Raw genomic sequence first — 12,134 nt, forward strand, 5'->3', positions numbered from 1 at the left:
CTCTCTCTGTTCTCGACCCTCTCTAGAAGATTCCCCAGTGCCACTGAAGGCATCCTTCCCCGTGTGAAACTCCTTCATCCTTCTCTACCTTCCCTGCTCCGCACCCACCCACATCACATTCTGCAGGTCGGGTAAAACACACCTTCACGTAAGCCCTTCTTCCGCTCCACTCCCGACTGCTGGAGGGAGCAAACAGGGACTCCGAGAGGAAATAACGATTACATTAAATGAGAGGGAGTGTCTCAAGTGTTTCGTTTCAACTCAAGGGAAAATAGTCTTCCAGCATCTTCTGCACTGTTGTCACAGTGGCTTCTCTTCACAACCAAACAAAACCTTACAGTAACTCCGCGTGCGCATTTACGACTTTCATTTTCTTATATTTTCGTTGTTTTCCTGTTTGCCCCCCCAGGGATATTTGTGTACGCAGGACTTTTGCTGTTTCTTTTCGCAATCATTTTGCAGCCAATGTGTAGTTTCAAGTTGAGAAACCCTGCCCTAATGAACCTGTCTCTAAGACTGGACATATTTTGGCAATACACCTTGCAAAGATTTAGTTTGACATTGGCAGGACAAAATTTTGACATTCATTCTTTAAAGAAGTTCTAAATAAACCGATTCAAAGGGTTTCAGGGCTGAGGAAAAGTCTCCTCAAGCTTCCAAAAAAGCAAAAATGGTATGAAAACAAGGAGACGGTCCTTAACACGCAAAAAAATTAAATGACAATTCTGTAGCACTTCTTGGGTGAAAGACAGCCTCTTCAGAAGACATCGTTCTGTCTTGGAGTAAAATGGGATGGGAACAGTATGTAAGTCCTTCTCCACTGGAAAGCTACTTACATCAATTTCATCAATGGCTCCTTTTAGGTATTTATGGACTTGAGACTTAATCTCTGCCATCTGGGTGTCAGTCAGAGGGTCATAAGTCACCAAAGAACGATTTACCTATGAAAAAAGGTGAACAACTGAGCGTCGGGGAATTACAAAAAGCTAAGCAAGTGCCAGCCTGGCGAACACCTGACATTGCTCTGCTCTGCCCAGGGAAGCCTTATGTTTAATTTCTGATTGCGACTTCTCATGCTCTCAGTTGACAGGACATGGGATGTGGGAGCATGCTGAAATCAATGCGCTCCCCTCCATATTTCAATCAAATAAGAGAAGGGCTTCAAGAGTCTGAAAAAAGCATCTACAGCGGATGGGGACTGAAGCTACAACACAGTCTGACTGCATGGGATCTTTAGAGCTTTGCCTAAACCCAGAAAGAAAGTGCTGGAAGCAGAAGGAAGTGGTTGAGTCCCCACCTCTGGAGGGATTTAAAAGCCGGGGAGATGTGGTGCTTGGGGACATGGTTTAGTGGTGGCCTTGGCAGCGCTGGGTTAACGGTTGGACTTGCTGATCTTAAGGGTCTTTTCCAACCTGAACAATTCTATGATTCTATGATAAGGATGAATACAGTCGCACTGGACGCTGAGTTAACTGATCCTGCTGCAAAACAAAGATCACGACAAAGCCTTAACTAGGTCCCGTCTAAGATGGTGCACCCTATTCCTTACCAAGCTGTCATGCATGGCCAGCTCCTGCTTCAGAAGAACAATCTCCTTCTCCAAAGCCTTCACTGTCCCCTAACAGGAAAACAAAAGGGTGAGCAAATGACCAAATGCTACTGGAGGAAAAACTGCTGAGAAGCAGCGTTCAAGTGGCTGCTAGGGAACATCGCGGCTGTGCACCAGCTCCTCCCGGGTTTGCACCGGTGAAGTCGTGAGTCTGGAAATCACTTTGCCTTTGATTAGCTTCCAACAGGACAGCTTCTGTGGTGTCCCGGGTGTGCCGCCTGCAGAGGCAGCCCAAGCCATCAAAAGAAGGGCGACCTGTTGTTTAATCTGGTGTTTTCCTGATCTGGTGCTGTAGGGGCCATCAGGTTCTGGACGACGAGCTATATCTTGAAAGCAAAGACGTACACAGGTTTCCACTCTGACCCTTATTGAACTCAGTAGGAGTTCTGACATTAACTTTAATAGAGCAGGGAGTCTCCTGTGGTGTATTTGATTGAATTTCTCCATAATGTGGAATATCTTCAAGCATTCACTACTTAGAATGTGTTTCCAGAAGGGTACGGGGACACAAATCTCCTTGGGATTCAGTGAGAACTGGATACTGAGCTGCTTTTTAAGTGACCTGTAGAGCATGAAAGCGCAATAGCTTCCTTAAAAGCTACTCCTTTGGCTACTCTTTTCCACTCCGCACATCTCAACAAAAATGAAAGGGACTGAAGAGGAAAAGACAGTTTGTTGCACAGCTGCTTCTGGAAGCTGTTGGAGGAAACTCCCCAGCTGCTTCTCTGCTTGCCAGTGAGATCAGACCATGAAATACAGCGGGGCTCTCGCACGCCACATGTGTTACAGATCAGATAATGCTAAACTTGTTCTTTGGGCCATCAGTATTTCATCGAGCATTTACTGCTGCCCGCTCTGTTTCAGCTGTGAAAGTGCGCTCAGGCCATCTAAAATACTACAATCGTTCCCTTTAAATTATTTCCTTGTTTAAACAAGTCTCGTAATTGTGGCAAAAATGTTATGTTACCAGCAGCAATGGGGATAACGCTGTGTAAAGCTGCAGGTAGGACGGGAGAGGATTTCCCCACACACCAGGGGAGTAGTCCGCAACGTAAGAGCTCTGTTAAGAGGTGAATCTTATCAGAAAAATTAAGGACTCCTGCGTATGCAGTTGAAAGAATTACCACGTGTCGGGGAAGATGTGGCCGTCTGCATGACTGTACCCTGTAGCATATTCAAGGTAACTGTAATTAAATACCAACAAAAAAAGGTTAATACTAAACCATTTTATCATGTGCTTAAATTCACTAAGCGTCAGCTTGGCTGCTGAGTGGTAATTCATTAAACTACTGAATTTCCCCTCTGGTTTTTAAGGTGATTATCCTAAATATCAATGAACCTGAGAAAATACGCCTTCTTCCATTCCCCTTCTCTACATACCTCTCGGTCGTATGTCTCATTGATGACTGGCTCTGTCGTGATCCATTTCATTCTGGTAGCAAAACGAAGAGAAGACAACTGAAAAACATGGGTTTTAAGTAACTGAGAGAGATACTGGCAAGGATATAATTTTCATAATCTGTTACTACTTAATCATAACAGATCCCAGAACACAGAAATACAAAAGCTGTTTAACTGCAGGGAGCGGCGTAGGATTCCTCATTCCAGGAGCGTATCTTCCAGTGCTCTCTGGCTTCTGTGTGATGAGCCAGCTTCAGGCGACGTCTTTGCCTTCGCCGTTCTGCGTGTGGACAGCTCTTCGTGTACCAGAGCTGCGATCGCAAAAATACCCACTCCCATTTCTGATCAAAATAACACATCCTAAAAACTCCGCATCACACATTGATGGCCTTCCAGCTTAATTCCTGCAATTGCGGTATCTCAAGATAAGCCCCTGCAGCCTGAAAATCCTCCTCTTGATGCCAAGTATAGCAGCTATTTCCTCCGTAATATGAGATGTCTCTAGGCGCTATCAGAACACAGGGAGGAGATGAGGAAAACAACGCTCTGCCTTGAAGACAACCGCGTAACAGGTGTCTGTGTTTACATTTTTTTGCGACGTAAAACTTTCTCGGCAAGGAACAAAGCGATTCCCTCCTCTGTGTTACAGATGCGGTTAAGTTGATCCAGTTCACACCGTGCGACTTTCACCAATTTCGTTATTTCACAGGTTAAAAAACCTTATTGTTAGGAGATTGCTCCCGATTCCTGAACCAGCAGAAAGACAGTTCAGCTCTGATGTGAACTGGTGCGATTCCATCGACCTGACTACGTGACGGACCGTTCAAACACATTCGTTGAGTTGAACCAACAACAATAATCAACACTATCCAGTGGGCTTAGATTTTAGCTGCTTGTGCCCGCTCTATTTCAAGCTCTCATTTTCCCCCACCCCGGGCCAGTTACCACTCGACCGTCTGCATCACAAAGCAGATTGGGAGAGCAATCTGTTTTCCGAGCCGTTGCGATAAGATGAGCTGTCCAATGTTTGCGATGAATTAGGCAGGATGTTTCTCTGGGCCTCCTGCCATAGCCCTCCAGAGATTATTCTTTAAACCGAGCTATGGCCAATTACAACAGTAGCAGGAACAAGACTTTAATTCTGCAGAAATCAGTTCAACTTACAGTCTCCTCCACATGCACAGCTTCCCCACAGATATTTGCCACGAGGACGGTATTGCAGTTTCCCCCTGGGAAAAAAAAAAAAAAAATAAAAAAAGCAAGTAATATAATTTGGGTTTTTTTGTTGTTTCCGTTTCTGGAATGGATTATATTATGTGCTGACTAAAATAGAGAAAAAGAAGCAACAAAGAATGCAGCCAGTTTGTAACTGTCCCTCTAAAGTTCCCATGGGTACAGAAACACAGTGGCACAGAATGACTTGAGAATAAAGGTAAAATGTGTTTCTCGATGCAGTAAGAAGATGGGAATACAAACTGTGAAAGCCTGAAACTGGGAAAACCAGAGCAGAGGATTTTAAAAGCCCTTGGCTTAAATCTAATAGCGGGGAACCTGGCAGGCCACAGTCCCTGCCTTTCTGAAAAGCGACATGAGTCTTGTGCTCGGAACGCCTCGGACATCACTCTCATTTCCGATGCCTTCGGTTACGCCGCACAAACGTCTACAGCCTGTTTCCAGCTGCTTTCTCCTCCTGTCTCTCCTGCCTGCGTTCCAAGAGCACGAGCCTTTCCTGGGGATTCACGATGCACCACAGCTTTGGGTTTATCATCTGTAGCCTGGTGCTCAAGCAGGAGCATCTGAAAAGGCCTGTAGCATGCTGGGGGGGGGGGGGGGGGGAGGTTGGTGATAGTTTTTTAAAGTATTCTAAGTAAGGTTTTGTGAACATCTACTGGCTTGATCGGTGCGGGCTTTGTACTGCCTCCTGCGCCCGCTGTTTTATTTCATGAAGAAAACCAGATATCCTTTGAATAACAAATTAGTTCCATGAGTTTGTATGTTATGGCCTGAGGACTTGGTATGTTCATTGAAACAACGCCGTTTTCTAGGAACGATTTGGGGCTGTTGTAATCCACAGCTCTTACCCAGCGAGTCCTTGAGGACGTGAGTTAGCTTGCTCCGCCGGAAGGGGATGTGGTCCCTCTTAGGATCAGCCAGGGCAATGATGATTTGCTCAAGGAACGACAGAGACTTGTTGATGTACGTGGCTTCTTTCAGAACCTGTCCTTCCGACTGTAACGAAGATCAAAAGGCAAAGCTTCCACAACACGTGTTTCTGGCCGAACCGCAGAAGAGAGCATATTCCTTACTGCGGGTACAACTCTGTGTGGCTGCGAGGGTAAGGATCTAATTCAGACCCAATAAATTCCTGATCTAGAGCTTTCTTCAGTTCGAAAACAAGTTTTCAGAGACCTCAATTTTTCATTAGAAGTCTACCAGGACCACTGGCTTTCCTTCCCACAGGGTAAATTATGTATTTGTCACAGGGCTGATGCGATTTCTGTTCTGATCAATACACGGTGTCACGTGGGGCCTGAGGAGCTTTCAGCTGTTGAGCGCTAATGCTCTAAGAAAGTTTCAACAGTTTGCCTGCTGTGACCAGAAGTGGGGGATTTGCACCATCACCCATGGAACAAAGAGGAAAATCAGAGGTTCTTTGGCTTAATAGCTGATGGCTCTGGCCCTTTCTTTTGCGGAGAAATGACAGAGTCAGATAAACTACCTGAATCTGTGTCAGGCTGGAAGGCACATGCCTTAGAAATGGACTTAGAAATGCTACACAGCAGCCGCAAACAACCGAGCACCCTCTGATGTGTTAATGTGACTTTCAATTCGTCACGGTCTCTCCTATTTATCACGGGCTGAATTCTCTTGTGGGGAAAACCCATGATTTCACCTCCACCGTGTTGATTACTGGACTCTTCACCACGGACTGAAATATTTCTTCCGTTACTTACTCCAGTCTTGCTCAGTCTCTCTGAGCCTGCCAGATCTATTAAGTTGATTTTAGAGTGAACGCATTTGACATCTGAGAAAACTCTGAAACGAGACTGAGGGGGAAAAGAATATAAACTGTACTTAACAGTAGACAAAACTGAAATGCGGTAAAAAACAGACACGTAAAGATCCTCAGCCATTTGAGTCCCTAGAAAAACTGCTGGAGCTCTTACCTCAATATAAATAGTAAAGATGCAATGGGATCTGGATGAGTTTTTATTCAGTGTGTGCTCTGCTATCACTCTGTTGGTCTCACCCTGCAGATGAAGTCAAAAATGAAGACAGTGTTTTTAAACTTCTGCATTGGTAGAAGAAAGGATAAATAGAAACACGCTCAGTTAACTAAACCTCACTCTGCAGAGCCCGTAGCGCCGATCAGTTGGTTAGAGCAGCCAGAGCAGGAGCTCACCCTATTTGCCTCGTTTTCTTACTCAAAGGCCCCTCAAAGCCTTTCACGGTGCGGCTGGTAAAGGTCACTGTTTACTGTAATAATGCGTTTTACCGGAGACCACATTTCCACTTTCAAGGCTCAGCTCACAGATCTGTGGCTTTTTGAGGAACAGCCAGGCAAGCCTTGTTCAGAGGCAACACCTCCCTGGCTGTTTCAGTTTCTTGATGACTAGAAAACCAAAGAGCTCCTCAAGCTTTAAATGTCATAGAAAACTCACACAGATACGATAGCCACAAATTTGTGATGCCAACTTACAGGAAAAGAAAACAACATTGAAAATGATGTTGCAACTGCTCGTGAGGAGGGACAGTCTGTCACAGAGCCGTGCTGCCAGGCTGGCGAGGCAGAAGAGGAAACAGAAGGCTCTACAGCATAGAAACGCGCTCGTCGATGGGTTTCACGGCCAACCGGTCTGCCTGGGTCCCGAAGGACAACCACCACGCTAGGGAGTGTAAAGCCAAGAGCAAGAACGAAGGTGAAGATCTCTAGGTAAATACTCTCAACCCCACTCCACAGGTGAAGAACCGGAGTCACAGCGTAGTGGGCGGCCACCTGAAAGCCTGGAGCTTCCTCCGTGAAGCTAGAACCACAGGCAGAACTCATCTAAGGACCTGAATGGATCCCCAGGCATCACTTGCACTTCTTGTGTCCACAGATCTCAAGTTAAGCTGCGTTATCATCATCCTGCTGCTCTTTAAAAAGAAAATGGGAGCTCCTACGAATCACTGAGGCTGGCTTAGGACGCCACAGTCCCATTATTAAAAAGACAAGTGAAAGATTTTAAGGACACCAGCTGGCTCCTGGTAAGAATACGCTTCCTGCATACAAAAACAATTATTTATTCATGTTTTCCATCAACTAAAGCACCCACAAATAAAAGAAAGATGCAGACATAAGTAAGCAAACTCCCTTCACAAAGCTAAGCCATTGTGTGAACGTCCCTGCTGTAAAATCTGACTAACGGTACCTGTGCCACGACCGTCACAAACTCTCTGCCAAAGATATCACTGATAAGACTCTTTTCTTGGAGCATAGGACAGGCAGGTGTGTTTTTCAGGAAGAAATTCGAGTCTCAGTCAGCTGGTGGGACTAAAAGGATCCCAAATATCGTACGCTTTGTACCAAGTCACTCACTGACACCCTTATGTGATAACCAGGGTAATGAAAACGAGTCTTTTGGGCTGCCTGGGATCTCGGTCTGCTGAAGGGGCGGGTGAGGTGGCCGGGGAGATAAGCCTTGTGAAATGAAGGCAGATTCTCTGGCCGCCTTCGCTATTTCGGTGCTGCCTGGAATCTCCAATGCTACGACGTTCCGTGGTCTCGCCTCAACATAGTTCCTCCATCACTTGACTTCCTCTGGCGTACACTAAAAACAGGGTTTCTCCACAGAGATCTTCCAGAATCTCTGCGCCAGGGACATTTTCCGTGCAAGAACATGGGCTACAAAGAGTTACCAATTTTTCTGCCCACGATAAAGAGAGCAATGAGGGTTGAACCTCCCTCCAGATGTCCAGGCCACCCTCCTCCTGCTTTACTGCCTCCTCCCTCAGCTAAGCCAATAAATATAACAATCAGATGAAGTGTAATATTTGGGTTTTCTTGCCTCAAAAAGGAGATTCAGAGCATCTTCCTCGTGGCTAACTGAATGTATAGATAAGCCCTTCACATAAACACCCTGTGGGCAATCCACTACAGCCATCTGCGTGTCGGCGGTCCCATTGCTTGTCACGGTGGACAGAAGGTCAGACAAGGTCTCGTTGTAGATTTCCAGGTAGGATATTCGGACAGTGACGGACGGATCAACAGAATCTGCAGTTGCTTTGAAGACCTACGCAAAGACAAAGAGTTTGTCGGTGGCAGCGCTAGTTCACAAACAGAATTATTAGCTATTTATGGCTTTCCAGAGAAGCTATTTGTAACTTTCTGAGCAGCTATGAGTGCATCTGCGTGCGCATCGCTAATTCTGCGCTTCGGTTGCCTGAGGGCTGACGGGGCTAAGTCAACAGTTTTAACATGATTTCTCAGAACGATAGTTTTGCAAACACCACTTTGGAAGGCCTGCTTCCATTGGGGAAGCAGCAAGTCCTTTACGTGAGCTAGTAGAGTTAAACAGGACCAACCTCTGGAAATGACAAGAAAGCGTAACTACTGAATTCCTCCCATCTTCGTTTCAGGCTGTCTGCGTTATGTCAGCCCCACACCGTGCCTGGGAGTTGTCTTTGTGGGGGTGGAGAGCGTTCTGCGGTATCGCTGCCTAAAGAGAAGCAGACCTGCACTCTCTAAGCAGTGGCAAACGTGTGCCTCCGGGCGGGAACGTGTCTGTACAGCGACAGGACCGACAAAGCCGCATGTTTCAAGCCAACACCATCCCAATGCTCCGAAACGTCACCGTTATCGGTGCACAAGGTCATGGTGTAGTAAAACAAAGGTACAAAGTAACTATGTTTTACAGGCTCCTTTATTTCTTTAATGATCATCACTTAGATAAAATGGGGAAAAAAAAGGACTGGTGAAGATGAAAACATATTCACCGCATCAAAACACTTTCATGAGTATCAGCAACAGCCGATACAAGAGACATCTTTGTTATTTCTTCCAGCCTCTTTCCTATTCGGATCCGGTACCTGCTGGATAGCTCGGGGTATGATTCCTCGATGCTTGTACTCGGCAGTTGCTCCCGTCATCGTGTAAGTTTTACCAGCCCCCGTTTGCCCATAGCACATGATCGTCCCTAGAAAAGATTCAAAAGCAAAAGAAGAAACTCGGGAGGGAACCTCTGCGTTTCTCAGATGGATCTCTCCCTCAGATCAAATCTCCGCTTATTGTCAAAATAATAAAAATAGCAACAAATTACCATTGTAGCCAATTAAAGCGTCGGACACCAATTTCTTAGCCACCGTCTCGTAAGCCAGTTCCTGGGAGGTATTGTGAAGGACGCCATCCAGCCTGAAGGACCAGTCAGTCTGCCTGTTATTCACAACTCCTTTCTTGGCATCTTTTTTGATGTATATATCTATGCTCTGAAACCCCAAAAAAAGATGCAGATAACTTCAACGAAGAGTTTCAGCTCTTATTGACTGAAAAAAACCACCCACAGAAGACCTGAAGGTAAGTAGAAAACGAGGCGCAAGTAATGGTATCGGTTTAGTGACCCTGATGGTCTTTTCTGGTAATAGATATTCTCAAAAAAGGAAACGTGGCTAAGCTCATCTCTACACCTTTCGGTCTTGTGTCTGATTTTGTGTCCCAGGGCAATTATTAATGAAGCAAGAGAAGTGAAGGGAGGAATTTGCATAAGGGGGGACAGGAATAGTGTACCACAGGGAGACCTCTTAGGTTGGAACCGTGGTTCCCACAGGGAATTCCTCAAGGATCAGTCAGAGACCCCGTGCGTTTGAGGATTTCCCCTAGTGACTGTACCACAAGAAGTACGTTTTCCATGGTCGCACTGGCTGATACAAAACCACGAGCCACTGTCAGCGCAGAGGAGAAGAGCAAGCAGGAAAACGTGAATCAACGTGCACCAAAATGTTATGCGGGGCCTTAAGGAATGGAAGGATTCTGCATTTCTGTGGGCAAAACGGAAATCAAATTCCAAACCTTTCACACTTGCAATCTCTTTTTCTCTACCTTGTTGTCTGGCCCAAACTTGATCATGTCTTGAGCAAAATCAGCTGTTGGCTTGACTCGCACAAATGTATGGACTCTCTTTTCTACTGCATCCATTCTAACTAGAGAGGAAAAAAAAGGAAAAATCAACAACGTCGCGTTCCCTAAAATGAAATGTAATGTTTGTCTTGAAAAGGCAAGCTACGCAGTAGTCAAGTTTAAAAATAAAGCGTTGACAAATGTTCAGCTGCAGTTTCTATTCTTTATTAAAAGCAACTGTGGGCAAACAGTTGCTGAAAATTCTTTCCAGCATTGTTCTGCTCAGAAAACTGAGCATGTGAAAAGGGAAGGGTCTTACTGATCGTGATTTCCTCTTGCGTATCAGGCACATTAGTGTTTCACAACACAAGCTTTTCTCCCTCTTAGCCTTGCAAAGCAAAATAATTGCAGGAATATGAGACGGATTTTCTTTTGTCTGGTGTTTTCTGCGTGTGAAGGCACACACAGCCTCCTGGTTTGTAATGTCAGTTCAGGCAGAGCTGCGTTTCTAGCTTCTGAGGCTTTAAGTAAGCCCTGCTATAGGTGAAACCAAGCCTAAAGGAGCTCAACAGCACCGCAAAAGGGTGTGCAGTCAGTCGGTACGCCAACATTTCCAACGCTCTGAGCAGCAATCACCTTGTTTATAGTCTGTGTTGAATATGCATTTCCCATACCTTTGTATCCCCTTCTTCATACTGATACACAACAATATTTTTAAGTTCCTAATGAAGACCTGATCTTAAAGTTTCCAGAATTAAAAAAGTCATGTGTCTGGTGAAATTCTTGTGTTGTTCTTCTGGTCAATGCAAACTCAGTAAGTGGCTGTCGATATCCAGCAAGGCTAGAGGATCTGCTGACTAAAATCCACGAAGGAGGGCTCAGGGCATGGGTCCAGCTGCTAACGCCCCACTAAGAAACACGCACTGAGTATTTTTAAATCCCTACAACATGCAGATCATGTTTTCTCTTGATCGTTTCCTACAGACAGCCTGTGCTCAACAGAATCATAGAATCGTTTAGGTTGGAAAAGCCCTTTAAGATCCTCAAGTCCAACCGTAACCCAGCGCTGCCAAGGCCACCACTAAACCATGTCCCCAAGCACCACATCTCCCTGGCTTTTCAATCCCTCCAGGGATGGGGACTCAGCCCCTGCCCTGGGCAGCCTGGGCCAGGGCCTGACAGCCCTTTCGGGGAAGGAACTTTCCCTAATACCCAACCTAACCCTGCCCTGGCGCAGCTTGAGGCCGTTCCCTCTCGTCCCATCGCTTGTTCCTGGGGAGAAGAGACCGACCCCCCCGGCTCCAGCCTCCTTTCAGGCAGTTGCAGAGAGCGATGAGGGCTCCCCTCAGCCTCCTCCTCTCCAGGCTGAGCCCCCCCAGCTCCCCCAGCCGCTCCTCCCCAGCCTTGGGCTCCAGCCCCTGCCCCAGCCTCGCTGCCCTGCTCTGGCCACGCTCCGGCCCCTCCATTGCCTTCTTGGGGTGAGGGGCCCAGCGCTGAGCACATAGTTGTGTAATATCTAGCGACAACTTCTAGTTTCAGACTAGATCTTTTGTATCCCTTGTATATGAAGTATTTTTATTCACCTTATCTGCTGTGACTGCTCTAAAAAGAAACGTAGAGATGTGAGCTGAACCAAGACTTCTCTTTATTTAAAATAGAGGTCAGCATTTGAATGACTACCTGGTAAAGGTACCGTGGGCGCCTTGTCCTTCTCCTAGATTACCGCAGCGACGCCAACACAATGCCCGCTGTAGAATCCAGAATGGTGCTAGGTTACCGTGACCATAATCTCTTCAGTACCGGAGACAGCCTTCAAATAAATGATCTGTGGAAAAGCATGGTGATAAAGAAGCGCACAGACATCACCATAAGGATCACCGCTAAGTGACGCGCGCAAAAAGCTGCCAAAATACTTGCCAGCAGTGCATAAGTAAAGGCAGGAGCAGCACAGGTACGAGCGAAATGGAAGCGGACACGGAGTTTTAAAGTTGGGAACCAGTGTGGAAATGCTACTCATCTGGTTATCGGGAT

The 12,134-nt window shown here is 46.2% G+C and overlaps 1 protein-coding gene across 1 annotated transcript in view; it reads right to left on the bottom strand.

The window, feature by feature from the left end:
• KIF9 (kinesin family member 9) overlaps positions 1–12,134 on the bottom strand; it is a 30,787-nt gene that overhangs the window by 16,333 nt on the left and 2,320 nt on the right. Inside the window, exons 2-13 of the mRNA XM_087732285.1 lie at positions 11,784–11,928; positions 10,086–10,186; positions 9,310–9,475; positions 9,080–9,186; positions 8,059–8,283; positions 6,178–6,261; positions 5,965–6,057; positions 5,092–5,239; positions 4,175–4,239; positions 2,990–3,067; positions 1,550–1,618; positions 837–941 (exon numbers count right to left, since the gene is read on the bottom strand). Of these exons, the coding sequence (XP_087588411.1) occupies positions 837–941; positions 1,550–1,618; positions 2,990–3,067; positions 4,175–4,239; positions 5,092–5,239; positions 5,965–6,057; positions 6,178–6,261; positions 8,059–8,283; positions 9,080–9,186; positions 9,310–9,475; positions 10,086–10,181 (1,236 nt within the window). The 5' untranslated portion in view covers positions 10,182–10,186; positions 11,784–11,928. The remainder of the gene's footprint in view (positions 1–836; positions 942–1,549; positions 1,619–2,989; positions 3,068–4,174; positions 4,240–5,091; positions 5,240–5,964; positions 6,058–6,177; positions 6,262–8,058; positions 8,284–9,079; positions 9,187–9,309; positions 9,476–10,085; positions 10,187–11,783; positions 11,929–12,134) is intronic.

The sequence above is a fragment of the Nipponia nippon genome, unplaced genomic scaffold (genome assembly GCF_047370975.1).
Source record: "Nipponia nippon isolate SJK-2023a ecotype South Korea unplaced genomic scaffold, ASM4737097v1 scaffold_1, whole genome shotgun sequence".
Taxonomy (NCBI): domain Eukaryota; kingdom Metazoa; phylum Chordata; class Aves; order Pelecaniformes; family Threskiornithidae; genus Nipponia; species Nipponia nippon.